The sequence below is a fragment of the Staurois parvus genome, unplaced genomic scaffold (genome assembly GCF_062004578.1).
Source record: "Staurois parvus isolate SC_StPar_1 unplaced genomic scaffold, SC_StPar_1.0 ptg000827l, whole genome shotgun sequence".
Taxonomy (NCBI): domain Eukaryota; kingdom Metazoa; phylum Chordata; class Amphibia; order Anura; family Ranidae; genus Staurois; species Staurois parvus.
Window position 1 is genome coordinate 1194989 of NW_028318623.1, and position 24882 is coordinate 1219870.

Genomic DNA, 24882 nt, shown 5'->3' on the forward strand with positions numbered 1-24882 from the left:
AAAAAAAGGGTCCTGCACCTGGGTTTTTTTTTTTTTCTTTTGCCTTCCTCTGGATCAACTGTGGGTATAGGATTATAACTTTTTTTTTTTCTCTATGGTTGAACTGGATGGACTTTTGTCTTTTTTCAGCCAGACTATGTAACTATGTGGTGCGATTTGAGCCATACAAAATGTAGGGCTCCAATCGCACTGCACAGAATTCACATGTGACTTGCACAGGAATGCGGTGCATTTCCTGTGCAAATCGCATGCGATGTACCACACCGCAGAAGTGTGACACCCGGGCTAAAGGCAACATTCGTATTTTAACCAGCACAGGCTTCCTATTAAAAAGAACATTACAGTCAAAATTACAAATAAGGCAAAGAAAGACCTGCTGGAAACACCATGGACCCGCTCAATACTTGTGTTTTTCTTCATGCAAGGCTTTGGGGCCCTAGAACAGGGGTCTCCAAACTTTCCAAGCAAAGGGCCAGTTTACTGTCCTTCAGGCTTTGGGGAGGGGAGAGCAGACTGTGGCCCCATTGTTGATATCAGTGAGAATAGTGCCCCATTGTTGATATCAGTGAGAATAGTGCCCCATTGTTGATATCAGTGAGAATAGTGCCCCATTGTTGATATCATGGAGAAGAATAGTGCCCCATTGTTGATATCATGGAGAAGAATAGTGCCCCATTGTTGATATCAGTGAGAATAGTGCCCCATTGTTGATATCATGGAGAAGAATAGTGCCCCATTGTTGATATCATGGAGAAGAATAGTGCCCCATTGTTGATATCATGGAGAAGAATAGTGCCCCATTGTTGATATCATGGAGAAGAATAGTGCCCCACTGTTGATATCATGGAGAATAGTGCCCCATTGTTGATATCATGGAGAAGAATAGTGCCCCATTGTTGATATCATGGAGAAGAATAGTGCCCCACTGTTGATATCATGGAGAAGAATAGTGCCCCACTGTTGATATCATGGAGAAGAATAGTGCCCCACTGTTGATATCATGGAGAATAGTGCCCCATTGTTGATATCAGTGAGAATAGTGCCCCATTGTTGATATCATGGAGAAGAATAGTGCCCCATTGTTGGTATCATGGAGAAGAATAGTGCCCCATTGTTGATATCAGTGAGAATAGTGCCCCATTGTTGATATCATGGAGAAGAATAGTGCCCCATTGTTGGTATCATGGAGAAGAATAGTGCCCCATTGTTGGTATCATGGAGAAGAATAGTGCCCCATTGTTGATATCAGTGAGAATAGTGCCCCATTGTTGGTATCATGGAGAAGAATAGTGCCCCATTGTTGATATCAGTGAGAATAGTGCCCCATTGTTGATATCATGGAGAAGAATAGTGCCCCATTGTTGGTATCATGGAGAAGAATAGTGCCCCATTGTTGATATCAGTGAGAATAGTGCCCCATTGTTGATATCATGGAGAAGAATAGTGCCCCACTGTTGATATCATGGAGAAGAATAGTGCCCCATTGTTGATATCATGGAGAAGAATAGTGCCCCATTGTTGACAGCAGTGAGAAGAATAGTGCAGCACAGTGGCTAAATGGTTAGCACTTCCAGCTGACAGTACTAGGGTTGTTGGTTCGAATCCCAGCCACTGCACCTCCTGCCTGGAGTTTGCATGTTCTCCCTGTGCCTGCGTGGGTTTCCTCCGGGTACTCCCATTTCCTCCCACACTCCAAAGACATGCTGGTAGGTTAATTGGCTCCTGTCTAAATTGTCCCTAGTATGTGTATGTATGAATGTGAGTTAGGGACCTTAGATTGTACACCCCTTGAGGGTTAGGGACTGATGTGAATGTACAATATATATGTAAAGCGCTGCGTAAATTGATGGCGCTATACAAGTACCTGAAATAAATAGTGCCCCATTGATTGTGTCAGTAGAGCAAATGGTGCTCCATCATTGGCGTCAGTTGCTGGAATAGTGCCATAAGGGCAAGTACAGGGCCACATCTGGCCCCCAGGCCGCAGTTTGGAGACCACTGCCCTAGAACGCCCCAGTCCCTTCTGTCCATGATCATGGAAACACTTTTGCTTACCTATTTCTAATGCAGAAGACACACTCCCAGACACTCCCTTGTCGTCATTTATATACCGAAGGCCTTGTGTGTACATACATAGACATTTCCCACAGCCATCAGACAGATACAGGCCTGCCTGGGAAATCTGAATCTGATTGGTGATGCAGTAAAAAAAAAGTCAGATAGCACAGATGTTAAAAAGAGATCCCAGATCACAGTACAGCAAATCCTAAGCATTTTTCCCTTAATGTACTCCTCGCATTAGGGCAGTGTTTCTCAACTCCAGTCCTCATGGACCCCCAACAGGTCATGTTTTCAGGATTTCCCTCAGATGAAACAGCTGTGGTAATTACTAAGGCAGTGAAACTGATCAAATCACCTGTGCAAAATAATGGAAATCCTGAAAACATGACCTGTTGGGGGTCCATGAGGACTGGAGTTGAGAAACACTGCATTAAGGTATATAATGTTTAGATAAAATATTCACCCCCCCCCCCCCACTTACCTGAGCCTGGTCTCGATCTAGAGCTGTGCACATCTGTAGTGGCTCTTTTTTTTCCTCCTCTCACAGTCTTTGCTGCTGCAGCAGGAGCCATTGGCTACCACTGCTGTCAGTCAAATCAAGAGAATGTGGACAGGGCTGAGCTCTGCTATCTGCATCTATAGACATAGGCAGCACAGCTCAAAATCAAACCTGCAGGTGTGCCACCATAGGAATCGTCTTCCTATGGTGGCACACTGAGAAGAGGAGAAGCACTGGCAGAGGACTCAGGAAGAGGAGGATCAGGGCCACTCTGTAATTCTACTGCACACCCTAAGCCCGGGTTCACATATATGCGGTGCAGTATATCGCATGTGATTCACACAGGAACCGCACCGCAATCCTAAGCAAATCACATGCAATTTGTGTGCGGTGCAATTGGAGCCACACATGTTGTATGACTCAAATCGCACTGCATCCGCACCAAAAAGGTGCGGGACCCTTTTTTGGGTCCGCACTAGAATCGGATCGCATGGGTATTCACACCTATGCGATCCGATTCTGCACATCTCACCGCGTTTTGCGGACCGCTTTCGGGGTGTTGTTAACGTAACATACACACCCACAGCAGTTCGCATGAACAGGGTGCGATTCTGATGCGGTGCGGAATTCGCTCAGAAAACGCTGCAAATTCCGCACCGCATCAGTGTGAACCCGGGCTAAAAGGTTGCAATAAAAATATTGGATTAAAAGTCCTATCATTTTTGTCCATTGTCATTTTTATTTGATTAACAATATTCTGTTGAATCAAAAAAGCAACGTCTGATTTAATTTTTTTTAAAATAAAGTTTCAAGTCAGTTTCAAATAATTTCAGAACACTTTTTTTTGTTCTCCTATTGGAAGAGTACAATCAAATTTGTCCATGTTTGTATGGGCTTTACTGCTTCTCCTTAACCCCCGGTTCACATCTATGCGGCCGTGCGGGCCGCATTTTGCACGGGCACGAGAGCCCATTCATTTGAACGGACTCCCGTGCCCGTGACACGCAGGGAAAGAAATCCCTGCACTTCTTTGGAAAACGAGGCCCGCACGGGAACCTCAGTTCCCAGTACGGTTGCGTGTTCCAGTGCGGGCGGCGTGCCATTAGATCTAATGGCACCCGCCCGCAGGTCCGCAATCCTCTGTGCGGGTGGTGCGGCTGCACGGATTTTCGTGAGGATCCGAAGGCACCACCTGCACAGATGTGAACCTAGGGCAGTGATGGCGAACCCGTGGCACGCGTGCCACAGCCGGCACGCCGAGCCTTATCTGTGGGCACGCCAGGAGAATCCAGCGGCGCGCTGTCTTCCTGGCTGTAGTGTGCGTGACAGCCGGGTCCCAAGTGCGCATGCACAAGAAGCAGTGCTCTTTGTGAATGGTAAGGCGGTACCTGGGACACATGACAGATCCCAGAAGCTGCCGGACCAATCACAAAGCGCAGCGCTTCTCGCGCATGCGCACTGGGCATCCGGCTGTCCGACGAGCGCCCACACTACAGAAGCCGGGAAGACAGCGCGCGGCTGGATAAAGGAACAGGTAAGATAAAAAAAAAACTCTGCGGAAGTAAGAGCGGGTACCTGTCAAATTCAGGTACCCGCTCCCCCTCCCTCCCCAAAGGTCAGCAGTCATCTGTACTGTCCGCAGTCTCTGGTCATCCCTGTGCTGTCCGCAGTCTCTGGTCATCCCCTGTACTGTCCGCAGTCTCTGGTCATCCCCTGTACTGTCCGCAGTCTCTGGTCATCCCCTGTACTGTCCGCAGTCTCTGGTCATCCCCTGTACTGTCCGCAGTCTCTGGTCATCCCCTGTACTGTGTCCGCAGTCTCTGGTCATCTCCTGTACTGTGTCCGCAGTCTCTGGTCATCTCCTGTACTGTGTCCGCAGTCTCTGGTCATCTCCTGTACTGTGTCCGCAGTCTCTGGTCATCTCCTGTACTGTGTCCGCAGTCTCTGGTCATCTCCTGTACTGTGTCCGCAGTCTCTGGTCATCTCCTGTACTGTGTCCGCAGTCTCTGGTCATCTCCTGTACTGTGTCCGCAGTCTCTGGTCATCTCCTGTACTGTGTCCGCAGTCTCTGGTCATCTCCTGTACTGTGTCCGCAGTCTCTGGTCATCTCCTGTACTGTGTCCGCAGTCTCTGGTCATCCCCTGTACTGTGTCCGCAGTCTCTGGTCATCCCCTGTACTGTGTCCGCAGTCTCTGGTCATCCCTGTACTGTGTCCGCAGTCTCTGGTCATCCCTGTACTGTGTCCGCAGTCTCTGGTCATCCCTGTACTGTGTCCGCAGTCTCTGGTCATCCCTGTACTGTGTCCGCAGTCTCTGGTCATCCCTGTACTGTGTCCGCAGTCTCTGGTCATCCCTGTACTGTGTCCGCAGTCTCTGGTCATCCCTGTACTGTGTCCGCAGTCTCTGGTCATCCCTGTACTGTTAATTAGTTTGCACTACTGTACGAGTTGTTTTTTCTAAACCAAAAGCTCGATATTCAGGTTTCATTGCAGTGTTGGCACTTTGAAAGAAATAAGTTGGTTTTGGGTTGCAGTTTGGGCACTCGGGCTCAAAAAGGTTCGCCATCACTGACCTAGGGTTATTCAAGTCTAATCAGTCAGATCTGCTCTACTTGGGAAGAGGAGGATCGAGGCCACTCTGTGCAATTCTACTACACACCCTAAAGGTTGCAACTAAATACTGGGATAAAAGTCCTATCATTTTTGTCCATGCCATTTTTATTTGATTAACAATATTCTGTTGAATCAAAAATGAAAAGAAACGTCTGATTTTTTTTTTTTTTTTAATAAAGTTTTAAGTCAGTTTCATATAATTTTAGAATACTTTTTTTTGTGTTCTCCTAGTGGAATAGTACAATCAAATGTGTCCATGTTTGTATATGCAAACTCTGCTTTTTTTTCCTCAATAATTCTGTGCAGAGACTGAGCTTTACTGCTTCTCCTTAGTTCAAGTCTAACCAGTCAGATCTGCTCTACCTGGGAAGAGGAGGATCGGGGCCACTCTGTGCAATTCTACTACACACCCTAAAGGTTGCAACAAATATTGGGATAAAAGTCCTATGATTTTTGTCCATGCCATTTTTATCTGATTAACAATATTCTGTTGACTCAAAAATTAAAAGCAACATCTGATTTATTTTTAAATAAAGTGTTAAGTCAGTTTCAAATAATTTCAGAACACTTTTTTTTTGTGTTCTCCTAGTGGAAGAGTACAATCAAATGTGTCCATGTTTGTATATGTGAACTCTGCTTCTTGTTCCTAAATGGTTCTGTGCAGAGACTGTACTTTACTGCTTCTCCTTCTTAGTTCAGGTCTAATCAGTCAGATCTGCTCTGATGATAGGAAAAAAATTCTATAAAAAAGGTAGCTGGGTATTCTGAACAATCACTGATATACATATATATAATATCTACTACAAAAAAAAAAAAAAACAATATTAAATCTCAGCATTTTTGTTTCTAGAGCCACGTCTGTTATGAGCCATAGCCCAAATGCTCATGAATTAGAACATGATCCAAATGCTTAATCCTAACCATCCTGAGCCTATCCCCAGCTAAAAAAAGACCCACACAAAAACCAAAAAAAAAAAAAAAACACAACAATAATAAATCTCAGCATTTTTGTTTCTGGAGCCACATCTGTTATGAGCCATAGCCCAAATACTCATGCACCATAACATGACCCAAATGCATAATCCTAACCATCCTGAGCCTATCCCCAGCTAAAAAAGACCCACACAAAAACAAAACACAAAAAAAAAAACCCCAAAAAAAACACAACAATAATAAATCTCAGCATTTTTGTTTCTGGAGCCACATCTGTTATGAGCCATAGCCCAAATGCTCATGAACCATAACAAGATCCAAATGCATAATACTAACCAGCCTGAGCCTATCCCCAGCTACATTTATTTTCAGTTTTGAACAGACTAGGGAAGAAGTCCTTAACAAGACGCTCAGTGAAATATCCACAATAAAAACACAGAAAGCAGTAAAATCCCGACAGAGGCAACTCTTTCACACTGTCCAAAAAATTTTAAGTTTTGGCCCGAAATTGGGCTTTTACCAGATCATCGCACTTGAATCCTAAAACAATCTAACCCTTACAATTAAAATGCAATTTAAAAAATGACAGTCAAACCTACAAAAGAAAAAAAAAAAAAAAAGACTAAAAAGAAAGAATATTGTGTCCTCCCACTTATTCGTCTCTTGCAGAGCTACTGCGTCCAGCAGAAACTTTACATCCAGGTGTGTCAGATGCCTCATCCACCGCTGGGAATGCCATGTGCTGGCCATACATCACTACAGGAGAGAGCGTGGATGGGGGATCTAGATATCGGACACTGCCAGAAGATTGTTGGATGTAAAGCTTCTGAATGCGTACCTCGGTTTATGAATTTTATGTGTTCTGCAGGACGATTCGTATTGTGAAAAATTTGTAAACCGAAACGCGGTTTCCCATAGGAATGCACTGAAAACCAATTTATCCGTTCCAGAGGTCAGAAAAAAGTATTATAAAAAAAAAAAAAAAAGGTCTTTTATCTGTTCAAAACTCTTTATAAACTGCACACTAAAGGCATAAATACTGTACAGGGCCATGATTAGAAAAAATTTGTAAATGCATTGAAAACCAATTAATCCGTTACGAAGGTCAGAAAATCAGGGGATTCAAGAAACAGGCAAGAGGGACAGGCAAGTATTAAAGCTTATGTAAAAACCTGACAATGAACGTCCCTTATTTCAAAAATGAAAAAAAAAACAAAAAAAAAACAGGAAATGCAGCTTGATAAAAATCAGCACCATATCCCAATTATTGAAAGGACGCAAAAAAAAAAAAAAAATAATGAACTGGACTTTTTCGGTGCCATAAATAATCACAACCCCCCCCCCCCCAGTCAGGTCATACAGGTATAGTAACGTACCTGCACGCTGCAGTGTTCTTATGGGTTCAGGGCGCGCACACATGCCCCCGCCCGCTGGCTCTGCTGTGATTGAACACAGCAGGACCTAGTCAGCAGGTCCCCGTTGATAATTCAAGGCTAGGACCTCCTGATCAGCTGTGTCCAATCACAAGCTCAGAGCCCTGTGTTGGCAAGCAACACAGAGCTCTGTACAGAGGAAATGATCCCTGTGTTTCAAACAAAGCAATGTTTAGTAAAAAGCGGCACATATTAAACACAGTAACCCTTGTTAGGCAAACACTTAACCCCTTCCTAGCCAGGTGTCATTAGTACAGCGACAGTGTATAGTATTATCACTGTATTAGTGTCACTGGTGATGTCAGTGTCAGTTCCCACCCAGTGTCAGTATCAGATTGCCCTCTGTACTATCACAATCCCCGATCACCACCATTACTAGTATTAAAAAAAACAATTAAATTCTAATATATATATATATATATATATAATTATACAGGCGTACCTCAGTTTAGAAACACCTCAGTTCATTTTTGGTTTACGAATGAAAATCCATTGAAAATAATGCCTCGGTTTACAAATTTTTTTCGCAATACGAACACATTAATTGGTTTTCAATGAATTTCCGATTTTTTTTTAACCATGTCCCTGTACAGTATTCATGCCTTTAAAGTGCACTTTATAAAGAGTTTTGAACAGATGAGACTTTTTTTGACTTTTTTCTGACCTCCGGAACGGATTAATTGGTTTTCAATGCACTCCTATGGAAAACCGCGTTTCGGTTTTACGAATTTTTTGCAAAACGAAAAAATCCTGCAGAACACATTAAATTCTTAAACCGAGATACACCTGTATACACACACACCATCTTTTGTAGGCTATAACTTTCACACAAACCATTTAATATACACTTGTTGGGATTTTTTTTTCCTCCAGACATGTAGCACAATACATTTTGGCCTCAATTTATGAAGAAACTTTTTTTTATTATTATATTATTATTATTGGATGTGTTTTACAGCAAAAAGTAAAAATATTTTTTGTTCAAAATTTTCGGTCTTTTTGTAATTATATAATAAAAAAAACCCCAGTGCTGAACAAATACCACGCAAAGAAAGCTCTATTTGTGTGGGAAAAAAAAAAGATAAATTTCATTTGGGTACAGTGATGCATGACCACCTAATTGCCAGTTAAAGTAGCGCAGAACTGAATTGCAAAAAATGCCCTTGTCATAAAGGGGGTGAAACCATCCACAGATTAAAGCGGAGCTCCACCCAAAAGGGGAAGTTCCTCTTTAAGCCTTTCTCCCTCGCTCCCCATTAAGGATTGGCACCTTTGGAGAGCGGGTACCTGAATTTGACAGGTACCCGCTCCCACTTCCGCTGCGATTGCCTAGGCGATCGGAAGCGGAAGTTGTCCTCCTACCCTCCCTCCCCATAGTCTTCTGAGACACGTGACAGGTCCCAGAAGACTACAAGGCCATTCACAAAGAGCAGCGCTTCACGTGCATGCGCAGTGGGCACCCAGCTGTGAAGCCGCAAGCTGTCACAGCCGGGTGCCCACACTGAAGATGCCGGAGCCAGGGAGAGAAGGTGGCCGGTGAAACCAGCCATGGTGAGGACACCGCTGGACCGAGGGACAGGTAAGTGGCTGTATTTTAAAAGTCAGCAGCTACAGTTTTTGACAGAGTTTTGTTTTAGTCCTCTTGCACATTGGACGTTTTTACAGCTGCTTTTTGTGGCTTTTGATGTGTTTTTATACATCCAGTAAACCCCCCAGCATGTTATCCTATGTGTCCATACACACAGACTGTAATTAACGTTTTTTGGCTGGAAAAAAAAACCCAGGACTAGTCGGTTTCTAGAGGAGTTTTTTAGCTGTAAAAATGCTCCAACACTGAAAAATGCAGTAAAACGCCACAAACTGACATTTTTTTGAACAAAAAAAAAATCTCTTTGAACAAAAAAAAAAAAAAAAATTGGGGTAAGAAAAAAAAAAGCTAAAAATCGCAAAACTGTGATGCAAAAACGCATAAAAACTCACGTTTTTAACATGACTTTACACAGCTAACGTTACCAGCGTTATCAAACGCCCCGTGTGCATGGAGCCTTATTAATTTGTATAAAATATTCCAGTTGATCCTGTGAGAAATCTTGCGAGCTTGATAACTTCCTGCGATTCCTGCCTCTGCTGATTTATCAGTTACATTGTTCCCAGTTATCTCTGTGGTTTACAGAACACCTCCTCCTGTGTTTTGGAAAAGATGCAGGGATGTTCTGCAGTCTCGGGTGACACTTCTCCTCCACAGATATGGCGCAGTGAGTGGGTGTTGTCACCTTACGACAGGAAGTGAGTTACTGGCCAGATCACCAGGAGCAAATAAAGGAAAAAGAAACCCGATAGAAGGCAAATTATTAAAACCATCACATCTAAGGGCTAGAAATAGATGACATTTTTCTTTAATGGTTTAGATACGCCTTAATGTCTTCTCTTTTGCAGAGTTTTCTTTTTCACTTTTAAAATAGCGCCACCAGTTATCTCCCACCATCATGCAGGACACAGTAACAGGTTCACCTACATGTCTGCAGGCTATGCTTTATTACATTTGTGACTGGTTTATACTCTGCAATCTCGTGTTTATTGGCGGGTAACAAATGAGAGTCGTTTTTTTTTTCTTTGCTTACATTTTATGAATGGTCTGGAGGAAAAACCTGGCAGAGACACAACACCAGCATTGGAGTTTCATTGGAGTTTCTGAGACCTGTAGTGCAGCCTGGAAGTACAGCAAGAGCTGTACTGATCATGACAGCTAGAACTTTCAACACTTACTTGTACGATGGAGCTTTATATCTTAGGTAAAGCATAATCACATGCTACTGCGCATGCACGAATGGCCGGTGGCCATTTTGGAAACTGGAATTTTTATTTTTTGCCAGTCAATGCCTAATGATGTTTGCTTACATCTACCCTAATTAAGGTCCATTGTTTGGAAGATCCTTATCTGCTGTTTTGGTGATCTGGAGGATTCCAGTGACCAGCTTTCTGGATTGCTTAAAGCGCAATTGACCACTCTTAGGGCTCCATATACACTGCAGCTGATAAACTGACGTTTAGGATCTGTTCAGCATTTTATTCAGCAGCCCCTGAACTCTCCCTAATGTTTCCCTATGTGTCCGTGTACACATCGTCCTTTACAGGCAGTTGAGTTTAGAGTCGTTTTTTTGAACGCAGAAAACTTGTGTTCAGGAGTAGATTTTATCAGCGTTTCAAATGCCAAATGCTTGTAAACGCATTTATAAGCGTTTGAAAATTCTTTTTAACTCTTCTATTTCCAGATGCTGTCCAGAGCCTTTTTTCATCATGAAAAATGCATGCAAAGCGTTTTCCCGGTACTCAAATGGACCCGGTACACCATACTTGGAGGTTTCACATGAAAGAAAATATGTTAGACACTGCTGCAATAATTTCTGCACAGAAATGAGCCGAAACACATCCAAACACCACAAAAAAAAAAAAAAAAAAAAGACAGCTAATCACACATACTGCTCTCTCTGCTTCTGCTCTCTCTATTTCTCTCAAAATGTCTGCCAAAATGTCAAAGATTTACAACCTATCATAACAGAGGATGGAACTCTGAAAGAAATATTCCAGCAGCCCCCAATACTGGCTTTCAGACAACCCCCCAACCTCAGAAATAAACTAATCAGTAGGAAACTTCCTTCTGATTATGATGTCACAAATAATGGAAGCAAACACTGCAATAAAAAACGCTGCAAACTGTGCAACCAAATCAATCCATCAAAAAGTGTCCGACACTCAAAAGGGATCTTCAATATCTCCGGATCATACAGCTGCACCTCCAGTAAAGTTGTGTACCTTATCCAGTGCAGAAAATGCAGCAAAGGATCTTATGTTGGCGAAACAGGACAGAAGTTGCAAACAAGGATGAATTTGCACAGACATACCATCAAGGAACATAAAGAAGATGACCGCTGCACACCTGTAGGACACCATTTCACACAACCAGACCACACAATGGGAGACCTCAATGTTTTAGTTCTGAAAGGAAAATTCAAATCCATCCAGGAAAGAAAAACTTTTGAACTAAGAATGATAATTCTATTTGACACAGAAGATAACGGTTTTAACTTGGACATGGGATTCCTCAACCATTATCCGATGACTATTAGCTGAAGCTTGACCCCCTCTGTGTGAGTGTAGTATCCCCCCCCCTCGCTTTTGATGTATCTTATCTGTAGCCTTTTTTTTTTTTTTCTCAATCCCTTCTAACATTCTGCTTAAACTTTGTGATTTGTAACAGTACTGTTTGGACTTTGAAGAAGGGGACATACCCCGAAAGCTGGTCCTCAAAATTGTATGTTAGTGCAAATAAAAAAAGTATCACGGACAGTACTCAATTGTTTCTGTCTCAAAATGTCTGAAATAGTTAATTTTTTTTACTGTTTTTCAGTGCATTCTGGAAGGTCTTCTGAGCCTATCTTTAAAAACCGCTTCTAAACGCAAACGCTCATAAACGCGGTACGCAAACGCGGCTAAACAGACATTTTTTAACCGTCAGTTTCCATCGTTCAGAAGTGTCCCGTGTACATGGAGCCTTAACAGGGGGTCATGCCTTTCTGGAAACCCTTCTGTAATAGTGGTTGGTGACACGACAACTGTCCTTGGATTTCTTTTGTTTCATCACAGTCTCTGGGACTTTTCTTTTTGGATGGACTATTTTTTTGACACATTTTCCACTGTTTTCTTACGATTATTTGTAACTTTTTCAGCGCTGCACTTTTATGTATTTAAAGCATAATCACTGCCGTAAACCTGGGAAAGTCATCATGTGCCTGGAGTTGGGAATCAAAAGCGAGGGGAAGCATGTGACTCTCTGCCTTTGATGCAGCTCTGGGTGCTTAAATGGTTAGCATTCCGCCTGGCAGTACTAGGGTCGTTGGTTCGAATCCCAACCACGGCACTACCTGCCTGGAGTTTGCATGTTCTCCCTGTGCCTGTGTGGGTTTCCTCCGGGTACTCTGGTTTCCTCTCACACTCCAAAAAACATGCTGGTAGGTTAATTGGTCCTAGTATATGAATGTGAGTTAGGGTCCTTCGATTGTACGCCCCTTGAGGGTTAGCGACTGATGTGAATGTACAATATATATGTAAAGTGCTGCGTAAATTGTCCCTAGTATGTGTATGTATGAATGTAAGTTAGGGACCTTAGATTGTACACCCCTTGAGGGTTAGGGACTGATGTGAATGTACAATATATATGTAAAGTGCTGCGTAAATTGTCCCTAGTATGTGTATGTATGAATGTGAGTTAGGGACCTTAGATTGTACGCCCCTTGAGGGTTAGGGACTGATGTGAATGTACAATATATATGTAAAGTGCTGCGTAAATTGTCCCTAGTATGTGTATGTATGAATGTGAGTTAGGGACCTTAGATTGTACTCCCCTTGTGGGTTAGCGACTGATGTGAATGTACAATAGATATGTAAAGCTCTGCGCGAATTGACGGCGCTATATAAGTACCTGAAATAAATAAATATAATAAAAAAGGCTCTGTTAGTGGGGGCTGGCTAAGAGTCTTTAGGTTTGTATTAGCTATGACCTCATCAAATGGGGGCTTATACAAGGGTTTTTTTTTTTCTATACACTACAGCAGCTCAACAGAGCAGTGAGGAAAGAGGGACAAGTTAGTGCTCATTCACACAACATCATTTGAGTTGCATCAATGTGGGGGGGGGGGACTAAGAATATTATTTTCTAGGGGCTCGGTTTACACCACGACATTGCCTTGAGGTGGATTGCAGCGCATAAATATGCAGCCGTGCTGCATTTGTTTGCAAAGCATGGCAGTCATTGGTCACCATACTGTAATTTGAACACAAAAGAATGGCATGTCATTTTGTGACCTTTTAATAAAGTAAAAAAAAACAAAAAAAAAAAAAACAAAAACCAGACTCTCGCTGAACCACACAATGGCTACACGCTAAAATAACAGGTAGCCTGCAGGCTGATGGGAGCAAAACCTTAGGTGACCCTGTTACTTTGCCTTGCATGGGAACATGATCACTTTTACCTTCTGTATTCATTATAAAGTGTATATACATTACAGTAATATATGCAACAAATTAAAAAAAAAAAAAAAAAAAAAAAAATCAGGTCAAAAATTACATTCAGATAAACGTTATAATAGCAGCTTAAAAAGCTTAAAAATGTGTTCCTGAAATATACAAAACACTATCAAAGAGATAACAGCAAACGCATGGGAAAACCTTGATATTAAACCTCCAATACAGTCTTAATAAAAAAAAAAAAAAAAAAATGTAAATAAAAGTGCGAACATATCAATTCCTCTTTATCCAACAACTGATTCAAATATATCTAATATATTTATAGCCAAACCCCCCCCCCCCCATTTTGGATATAGTGGGGAGGGTTACAAATATTTTATTAAAGTGATATTAAAAGCTGATTATTTATTTTTTTTAATAAAACATGTTATACTTACCTGCTCTGTGCAATCGTTTTGCACAGAGCAGCTCCGATCCTCCTCTTCTCAGGTCCTCAGTCAGCACTCCTGGCCCCTCCCTCCTACCCCCGTAGCAAGCAGCTTGCTATGGAGACTCCAGAGATGCTGCTCTGTCTGTCTATTCAAACACAGAGCGTGGCTCGGCCCCATCCCCCACTCTCTCATTATTGGCTCAATGGCTGTCAATGACAGAAGTGGGAGCCAATGGCAGCAATGAGGAGGGAGAGACCCAGGAGAGCTGCTGCTCTCTTGCACATCGCTGGACTGAAATGGGGGCTCACGTAATTATTGGGGAAGGGGGGGGGGAGCTGCACACAGAAGGCTTTTTACCTTCATGCATAACATGCATGAAGGTAAAAAATGCTCGGGCCTTTACAACCACTTTAATGTGTAGGTCTATAGTGCTCTTTCCCCCCCCCCCCCAGGGACACTCAGCGCTTTATCTGCTGCTGGGGAAGATGAGGGGAGCCATACTGGGCGTGCTCAGCAGAATTTCATACTAGGGCTACTTTTAGACAGAAGCCAATTAACCTAACAGCATGTTTTTCGAGTGTGGGAGGAAATTAGAGTACATCAAGGAAACTCATGCAAGCACTGGGAGAATGTGCAACCTCCATGCAGATGGTGTCCTGGCAGGAATCAAATCCAAGGACCTAAGGGATGCATGACAGAAGTGCTATCCACAAAGACACTGTGTTTATAACTGCTGTGTTTTTTTGCCATCTGCATCTAAAACGATACTAAAGGTTCTTTTTTTTTTTTTTTTTTTGCAAAATAACAAGCATGTTATACAGTTGTGCTCAACAGTTTGCATACCCTGGCAGAAATTGTGAAATTTTGGCATTGATATTGAAAATAATGCTGATCATGCCAAAAAATTGCTCTTGGACATCTTTTTATGTCCTTTTCCATCTTTATAAAGTTCCATTACCTTGTTACGCAGGACTTTTGACAGTTCTTTTCTGATCCCCATGGCTCAGTATCTAGCCTAGTCAGTGCTTCCACGTAAGAGCTAACAAACTCATTGACTATTTATACACTGACACGAATTGCAAGTTAACAAGCCACAGATGTGGGACATCAACCGCTAAATGGCATTTTAACCCGTGTGTGTCACCTTGTGTGTCTGTACCAAGGCCGAACATTGCAGGGGAGGGAGACTTCTGATCCGAGGGCGGAGACTTCTGATCCGGGCCATTTGGGTGATTTCTGTTATTATTATGATTTAAAAAGGAGCCAAACAACTATTTGATAATAAATGGCTTCATATGATCATCATCCTTCAATAAAAGAGCATTTTTTGGCATGATCAGTCATATTTTCAATATCAGTGCCAAAATGTCACAATTTCTGCCAGGGTATGCAAACTTTTGAGCACAACTGTACTTACCTGCTGTGTACGGTGGTTTTGCACAGAGCAGCCTGGATCCTCCTCTTCTCGGGTCCCTGGCCGATGCTCCTAGCTCCTCCTTTCTGTTGGGTGTCCCCATAGCAAGCTGCTTGCTATGGGGCACTCGCTGCTCCGTGTCCATTTACACGTGGACCAGCGGCATGGCCCTGCCCCTTCTCTCCTAATTGGCTGACTGGCTGGCTGTGATTGACAACAGCGGGAGCCAATGGCTCCCACTTCCTGTCTCAGCCAATCAGGAGGCAGAGACCCGTGACAGCCAAGGCTGTTGTTCACATAGCTGGATCACGATGGGGCTCAGGTAAGTATTGAGGGGGCTGGGGGGCACTGTTGCTCACAGAACATTTTTTTTACTTTTGAACACAGCTGTACTTAACTGCTGTGTGCAGTGGTTTTGCACAGAGCAGCCTGGATCCTCCTCTTCTCGGGTCCCTGGCCAGCACTCCTAGCTCCTCCTTTCTGGCGGGTGCCCCCATAGCAAGCTGCTTGCTATGGGGCACTCGCTGCTCCCTGTGTCCATTCACACATGGACCCGTGGCATAGCCCTGCCCCTTCTCTCTCCTCATTGGCTGACTGGCTGGCTGTGATTGACAACAGCGGGAGCCAATGGCTCCCACTTTCTGTCTCAGCCAATTAGGAGTCAGAGACCCATGACAGCCAAGGCTGTTGTTCACATAGCTGGATCACGATGGGGCTCAGGTAATTATTGAGGGGGCTGGGGGCACTGTTGCTCACAGAAGATTTTTTACCTTCATGCATAGAGAGCATGAAGGTAAAAAACCTTCAGCCTTTACAACTACTTGAATTGGAAGTAGGAGATTTTTGTTCCTAATATGAGGGAAATCCCACAGTAACTAATGTCCCCATTACAAGATTTCCCCTCTCTTCCTGTTTTGGTGGCAACTCAAACATTTTGGATTTACCCTCACTTTCATTCCTGATGACACTGGTGATCGGGAAGAATAGAGATAATAAATCTCCCCAACGGAAACATAAACAGCAATAAAAACCTGACTGCAGCACAGCCTGCAGAGATTTAGGTGAACCTGACGCCACTTCACCCAAATCTTTGATTGGATTGTTTTTAAGCTGAAAAAAGAAAATCCATTACAATCAGACCCACCAGGAGGACAACGCACCAGACATGACATCCTCAACAAAAAGGCCAAACAGGGAGAAAGGCTTACAGGATGGCAATTTAATACAGCTAACAGTAGGAGGTTACAACAACGACCTGCTAGGTGCTGATACGGTGGAGATGTGTCCTTTCATGCAAAATAAAATATAATAATGGAAGGAAAACCGTGTAAGAGTTAAAACCTGGTACAGAAAGAGTAAAGCTGCAAATCTGTGAAGCAAACGTAGTATTTACAAGAGACGACTATTTAAAACGAGTCAGCAGAGAACGCGAGCGCACCGTGTGGCCCTGCCGAGCCAATCCCAACTCTGGCGGGACGAGCAGGGGGGAGAAACTGTTTTTTTTAGGAGTCACATATATTTCTAAAGATAGGCATCTCTAAAGATTGACAGATAGTTGCATAAAAGCATCCTTTGTCCCTCTTAGCCGCTAGCAATAAAGTTGTTTTTTTTTTTTGTTTTGTTTTTTACAGAAACTGATGAGTTATGTGAAGGTACGCAGTCCCCTTGGGCTCATATTAATGGTAAAGGAGGCATTCCTTTTTCAAGGGCCCCTGGTTCTCTTCCGCCACGGTAACTGCTGCTGCTTTCGTCGTCTTCCATTTTCTTCCCGTGTTTCCGGAAATACTTGTAACGCTGGACGTAGGCTTTCACCAGATTGTTCACTTTTACTGGGTTGATTTCTCCACTCTTGCTGTGGCAAATCTAAGGTGGAAGAATTCATGACAATCAAAATAGAGGCCTTCAAAAAAGGAAGGAGTTTAATGCATTTGTAAAACACCGCCGGTACACTTGTACCTACAGAAAGGAGGATAGTAAAGCTTACCTGTAGGCAGTAGTGTATTTAGATTTTGTGCTGCTCTAGGCAACACATTTTGCACCGCCCCGCCCCCCCCCCCCCAATGAGAGAGCGAGAGAGTTCAAGAAGTGTATGTATGTATATATGATTCTCTCTCTCCCCCCCTTCTCTCTCCCCTCTCTCTTCCTCCTCTCCCCATTGCCTCTCTCTCTTCCCCTTCCCTCCCCTCTCCCTCTTTCCCCCTTCCCTCTCCCTCTTCCCTCCCTCTCTCCCCTTCCCTCTCCCTCCACTCCCCTCTCCCTCCCCTTTCCCCCTCCCTCCACTCCCCTTTCCCTCTCCCTCCACTCCCCTTTCCCTCTCCCTCCACTCCCCCTCCCCTTTCCCTCCCTTCCCCCTCTCCCTCCCCTCTCTCTCCCTCCCTCCCCTCTGCCTCCCCTCTCTCTCCCTTCCTTCCCTCTCCCTCCCCTCTCTCTCCCTCCCCTCTCTCTCCCTCCCCTCTCTCTCCCTCCCTTCCCTCTCCCTCCCCTCTCTCTCCCTTCCTTCCCTCTCCCTCCCCTCTCTCTCCCTTCCCTCTCCCTCCCCTCTCTCTCCCTTCCTTCCCTCTCCCTCCCCTCTCTCTCCCTTCCCTCTCCCTCCCCTCTCTCTCCCTCCCTTCCCTCTCCCTCCCCTCTCTCTCCCTTCCTTCCCTCTCCCTCCCCTCTCTCTCCCTTCCTTCCCTCTCCCTCCCCTCTCTCTCCCTTCCTTCCCTCTCCCTCCCCTCTATCTTCCCTCTCCCCCCCCCTCTTCCTCAGATCGTATGGGACCACCCCCCCCCTCTCCAAGAGGGGGTGTGCAATCTCATACAATCTGTCAGTGTGTAATCTGCTGGATGGACGACAGGAGGAAGAGCCCACAGGAGACAACACAGCTCACCTCCTCCGGGCTCTTTCCTCTATGCCACTTCTTTCCCCACTCCAGGCTGTCCCTTGGTCCTGGCTCATCAGCTGCTGGAGAGGTACATGACCGTTGCTCTGCAACTGCCCTTCCCCACGCCCCACCACATCGATCTTCCTGCTGTCCGCTGCTTCTCAAAAGGTCCCTTCTACCGGGGAAGGGGCAGTGTTGCCCCCCTAAAAATTGCCACCCTAGGCAAACACCTTGTTTGCCTCATGGTTGATACGCCCCTGCCTCTCCCTCCTTCCCGCTCTCTCGCCCCCCCTTCTCTGAATGAATATCTTGTAAACGTACACCGTTTAGGAAATATTTAGTTTCTGCAGCCCTGTGCATGCACTCCCTTCACAGCTCTGTGCCACGACCATGACTCCCATGCACACGTGTGAGTGACGTCATCACGGCCAGAGCCTACGAACCCAAAAGGAAGACCAGGTGAAGATAGAAGCCCTGTCAGCAGTGACAACATGCCGCTGGAGGGCTTCATTTTAAAGTGTTTCATAATGTGTTAGCATGCAATGCAAAAGAACACATCATGCTATTATCTTGCAGTTGGACTTTTTTTTTTCTTTTCTTTTATGAAACTTTACTACCGATTTAATTAACCCCTTCGCACCGGCGACCTCTAACAAGTTTAGTCGCTTGTGATCAGAGTGCTTGTCCTATCCATAACGCAAAAAGTAGAAATATCTCCTCCACAAAAGGTGAGATGCCCTAAATATTATCCACTATATCCAAAAACAAAAAAAAAAAACAAAAAAAACTTTTTGTCTGGAGTTCTACTATATCCACCAATGTACTTGAGCGCAGTGCAGCAGCCCATCTCTTTCTGTCCTTTGGCTGTACGGCACAGAAAACTACTTTAGGGTTGTGTACGAGGTGCGACAATTTAATTCCCAAAATTCTCACGGTATAGCGTGAGTGGCCATTTGCACTCGGACATGTTCTGACATGAACTCCTGGGTTGCAGACCAGTTGGCTCAGTCTTTACAGAGTAGTAGAAAAAATAACCCGTGTGCGCGTTGCGGATAGAAAAACGAGGGAAAGGAATCTGGAGCAGCGAATTATCAAACTTTTGTATGAAAATTGGCAAAAGAGCAAGTGAAATGTTACAACAGGCTAATGGTGAACATTGCAAGTATAAATTAACCTCCCTAGCGGTATGATTATGTCAGTACTTCTGTGCTCAAAGCAGTACATTTTTTGGCATGTTGTTTTTATATTGTAGGCCTGTAATTTTTAGGAATAATTCACTGAAATCTGTCCGAACAAGAGTAGTAAACATCCCGGGTAGGATAAAATTTGAAACACAAAATCATAAATTATAATATAATAAATAATCATAAAAATAATAATATAATAATAATAAATTTAATTCAATAATGTAATCAAACAAAAACACTGAAATTTAAAATAGAGCGCCAAGTTCACACATCACTGATCCTAGTCGTTTTCAGTGTCTGATGAGGAATTTCCCCACGAATCATTATCACTCAATTCTGCAAGTGGTTCTGATTTACTATCGCTGTTCTCTAGCCGGTCTAAAACTGCTTTTGACCTAAAGGGACGCTTTTTGGACGCCATGGACATTTCTTAGTTTCCAGGCAGAAAGAACAGTAAAAATGCAGGCAGGGCGCCGGACAAAGCACTCGGGACAAAATGTATGTGAAATGGTTTGATACAGGAATGTTATACTATGTGATTTTAGTGTATTGAGTGAATGTCACTTTTTAACATTTTTAAATTTCCCGCCGTTCCGTCCCCCGTACGTCCCGACGTCGCAGGGAACAGAACCCGGAAGACAGCTGCCGGCATCGGCTGGAGGACATTGCTGGGGATACTGCAGGGGGGACATCGCGGGAGCGCAGGACAAGGTAAGTGAAGAAGAGATATTCATCATAAGGTATTCCCGAGTGTAGATCAGGGTTACCGCTTTTGGTGCTGAAAACTTTACCCCGAGCTACACTCGGGAATACCGCCAGGGAGGTTAGGAGTCTTTAAATGGCATAGGAAGTTAACGGAGGGGCGGGAAGAGGTCCACGATAACACAAGAAGTGGGCAGCCAAAAACACAAGGGCAGATCAAATGTGGAGAAAGGTTACAGGAATCAGTTCAGAGGAAAAGTTGGGAACTCTAGATTCTCCACCATGATAATGGTCCCGCACACGATGAAGATTTTGTCAGTTGATCACAATCAAATCACTGTAAAAACAAGGTTTTAAAGCCAAACTCCAGACACAATGGGGCTGCTTTACTAAAGGCAAATAGTAGGGATGCACCGAAATTTTCTTGGCTGAAACGTTTCGGCCGAAAACACCCCTTTCGGCTGTTGGTCGAAATGAAAAGAAGCACCGATGCAGGTGCCGAAAAAACCCCACCCCTCACCGCCACCACTCGGTAGTTCTCAGCCTTACCTGAGAAACGGTCGAACGATCCCGGCGCTGGGCGTAGAGATAAGTGAAGGAAAGATGGCCTCCCCTCATCTCTATGCCCTTGGAGGACCGGAGAGATGTCACTTCCGGCCATTTTTTTTTTTTTTTCTAAAGCACTAGATCAATGCTTTTTATTGCAGAGGAGAGATGTGGGGTCTTATTGACCCCATAGCTCTCCATAAAGAGAACCTGTCACTAATTATTTCTATCACAAGGGATGCATGCATTTCTTGTGATAAAAATAAGGGATTACAAATTTTTTTAAAGGGAAAGTGCAAAAAAAAAAAAAAAATTGAAATAAATTGAAAAAAATTTTTTTTTTAAAGTACCCCCATCCCCCTCGTGCTCGCACGTAGTGGTGAATGCAAACGTAGGCCATGCCCACATATGTAAATGGTGTTCAAACTACACATGTGAGGTATCGCCATGAACGTCAGAGCAAGAGCAAGAATTCTCCCACTAGACCTCCTCTGTAACTTTACACTGCTTACCTGTGAAAATGTTTAAAGCATCACCCATGGAGATTTTGAAGTACCGCAGTTTCACGCCATTCCACAAGCGTGCGCAATTTTAAAGCATGACATGTTGGGTATCTATTTACTCTCCGTAACATCCTCTTTCATATTTTACAAAACAATTGGGGTATATTTTTTTTTTTTCAATCAAAGTGTATTTTTTTCAAAAAAATATAGATTCATTTTTAAAAATTGCGCATTTCGGTTTCGGTTTTCAGCCAAGTGCATTTTGAATTTTCAGTTTTGGCACCAGAGTTTTCATTTCGGTGCACCACTAGCAAATAGTCTGTGCACTGTAAGTGCAGATCTAAGGGGAAGCTCTGATGATTTCTATCATCCAATCATGTGCAAGCAAAACTGCTGTTTTTTATTTTCCTTGCATGCGATTGGGTATTCTTTGCAAAGTGAAGCCTTACCTCGTTTACCAAGCTCTGGAGAGACTGCACTTGCAGTGCACAGTATATTTGCCTTTAGTAATTCAACCCCAATGAACTTACGTTATCTTTTAAATCTTGATCACCACCTTGTTTACATGCGGACGGTAGTGCAGTTACAGCTGTACTTCTGTGCCCACTTTGAGCTGCAGATCTCTCAGACTTCAATGCTACCGTTGCATCTCCGTCTCCTTCTGGCCTTTCATAAAACACAGCCCCTGGCTCTCTTTTTTGAGTGGCCAGGAGAGTGTGATGGAGGAACCACCATAGTGTTGAGGTCTCTGGGACCTGCAGTGCTAACAGAGTGAGCACAGAAATGCATCTCTATGTAAACAAGATTTATGGGATTAAGCCCGATTCACACTGATGCGGTGCGGAATTTGCAGCGTTTTCTGTGCGAATTACGCACTTCATCAGAATCGCACCCCGTTCATGCAAAGTTAACAACACCCCAAAAGCGGTCCCCAAAAGGCGGTGCGATGTGCAGAATCGGATCGCATAGGTGTGAATACCCATGTGATCCGATTCTGCTGCCGACCAAAAAAAAGGATCCTGCACGTTTTTGGTGCGGATGCAGTGCGATTAGAGCCATACAGAAAGTACGGCTCCAATCGCACCGCACACAAATCGCATGTGATTCGCACAGGAATGCGGTGCAGTTCCTGTGCGAATCACATGCGATATACCGCACTGCATATATGTGAACCCGGGCTTAAAAGAAAGTGTCATAGGAGATAGATATCATAGGGGGTAGATTTTGAGTAAGAACTTTTCAGCTGCTTTAACACTAGTAAATTCATTATCCTTGGGCATCAAACACCACTTTTCCTCTCACATTAATATTTGGAATCCATTCCATATTTATCCATGAAGGATAATAAACCCCTTTTACACAAACCAATTGATGACAATGACAATGTATGTACATGCAATACTGAAGAGGTCAGTCTCTCACCTTATGTACAGCTTTCCTAAGGATATCTTTATAATCTTCCTTTGTGATCTCTTTTCTTTGATAATAGGGTTTAATGGCCAGTTTTACCTCTTCTACTGCTCTCTCCTGTGTATGCAGCTTCTTCAGATACTGATAGGGAATAAAACGATAAAACGTCAAGACAAATCTTTACTAATTGCTTTCTAAAATTAATAGAAAAGAAAGATGGGGAAATAATCTGGCAGGACCTGTAAAAACAAACTATCAGGGCCAATTCACACTGACTTGCGCAAAAAATGTACAGAAAATGGATGTGCATTTCCATGCATTTTAGTCACTCCCGGACATACGCTGACATGTATTTTAGCGTACATTAAAGCATACATCTTCAGGGAAGCCTATCCCGCCCTCAGCTAATAATGGAATCTTCTACTCTTCCAACCACTCCATCCCCCACAGTTATTACCTTTTGTACCACTAACCCCTCCCTCCTAGATTGTAAGCTCCCAGGATCAGGGCCCTCAAATCCCTCTTGTATTGAACTGTATTGTTGCTGTATTGTCTCCCACTATAATGTAACGCGATGAGCACTACACTGAACCCGTTAGTTAAATTAGTAGCAAAATCAAATAAAAACACTAGGAGGTATATTTATAAAAAAAAACCCACAAACAAAAAGCACAACAAAACCAAACAAAAAAACACAACAAAACCAAACAAAAAAAAAAAAAAAACACAAACAAAAAAAAACAAAAAAAACCAAACAAAAAAACACAACAAAACCAAACAAAAAAACACAACAAAACCAAACAAAAAAAAAAAAAAACAAACACAAAAAAAACAAAAACTGGATTGCAGAGCTATTCATCCTGTGAAACCGTGTGTACACATTTTAAAGTGCAAAAAAAAAAAAAAATAACTGAATGGTCATTAGGTTATTTTCTCTCTAGGTCAAACATTATTCAGTCAGAACTAGAGAAGTTAGGGAAAATACGGACATTATGGACATTAGATTATAAAGATTTATATAACACCAACAGTTTGCTCAGCGCTTTACAATATAACAGGAGACAATACAGCAACAATACAGATCAATACAAGAGGGATAGGAGGGCCCTGCTCCTCGGAGCTTACAATCTAAGAGGGAGGGGCTAGTGGTACAAAAAAAAAAAAGGTAATAACTGTGGGGGGATGGACTTAATATATAAATCCTGAATAATAATAAGTCCATCCTCCACAGTTATTACCTTTTTTGTACCACCAGCCCCTCCCTATTATATTGTAAGCTCCCAGGATCAGGGCCCTCCTAACCCTCTTGTAGTGAACTGTATTGTTGCTGTATTGTCTCCCGTTATATTGTAAAGTGCTGAGCAAACTGTTGGCGCCATAAATCCTGTATAATAATAATAATAATATATAAATCCTGTATAATAATATATAAATCCTGTATAATAATAATAATATATAAATCCTGTATAATAATAATAATAATATATAAATCCTGTATAATAATAATAATACATTGCATTTTCACAGAGTATACTGTGCACCGTGTTGACATCCACTAACATCCGTTGCGTTAAAATGTATACATGTTGCATTTTAGCGCAATGCAGGTCAATGCAGTATTATGGTGATTAGGACACACTGGAAATTATTGTTTTTCAGATGTTCTTCCGTTGATCAGCATTTTACAGCTGTGCTAAAATGCAGATCAACGCACTGGTGTGAATTGGCCCTAACACTTCGGTTGTAAGGAAAAGCCAACGACCACCATAAACACACACAAAAAAAAAAAAAAAATGAAAAATGTCTCCAGTGGATATGCAATCTCGACCCGCACCATCTGAACCAGACTGCATTTTACCATGATCTTGTGCATTAAAAGTCTTTAAACTGGATTTAAAAAAAACAAAAACCAAACAAAAAAAAAAAAACAACCTACATTTGAAACACAGCTGCGCAAATATCATGTGACATAAAAAATATGCAACAAACACCATTTTATTCTCTAGAGTCTCTGCTTAAAAAGATATAATGTTTGGGGGTTGTAAGTAGTTATTTTGTTTGTTTGTTTTTTTTTAAAGCAAACAAAAAACTAATTTTTACATGTAGGAAAGAAGTGTCAGAATTGGCCTGGTGGGAAAATAGTCAAACTACGCTGAAAACCAGGGGCGTTTAATGAAAACACCAAATCAGCTAGAAAGTGAGCACTTTGACCCATCCCCTACTACATCTCTTTACTAGTTATGGTGACCACTTAAAGATGGGCCA

The 24882-nt window shown here is 43.0% G+C and overlaps 1 protein-coding gene across 2 annotated transcripts in view; it reads right to left on the minus strand.

Annotated features, from left to right (window-relative positions):
• Positions 1-16610: 16610 nt before the first annotated feature.
• The window catches only part of SCAF1 (SR-related CTD associated factor 1), a 67075-nt gene continuing 58803 nt past the window's right edge, over positions 16611-24882 (minus strand). For both annotated transcript variants that reach the window (XM_089655169.1, XM_089655168.1), the window contains exons 10-11: positions 22630-22758; positions 16611-17269 (exon numbers count right to left, since the gene is read on the minus strand). In XM_089655169.1, coding sequence (XP_089511295.1) covers positions 17078-17269; positions 22630-22758 — 321 coding nt within the window. In that variant the 3' untranslated portion in view covers positions 16611-17077. The remainder of the gene's footprint in view (positions 17270-22629; positions 22759-24882) is intronic.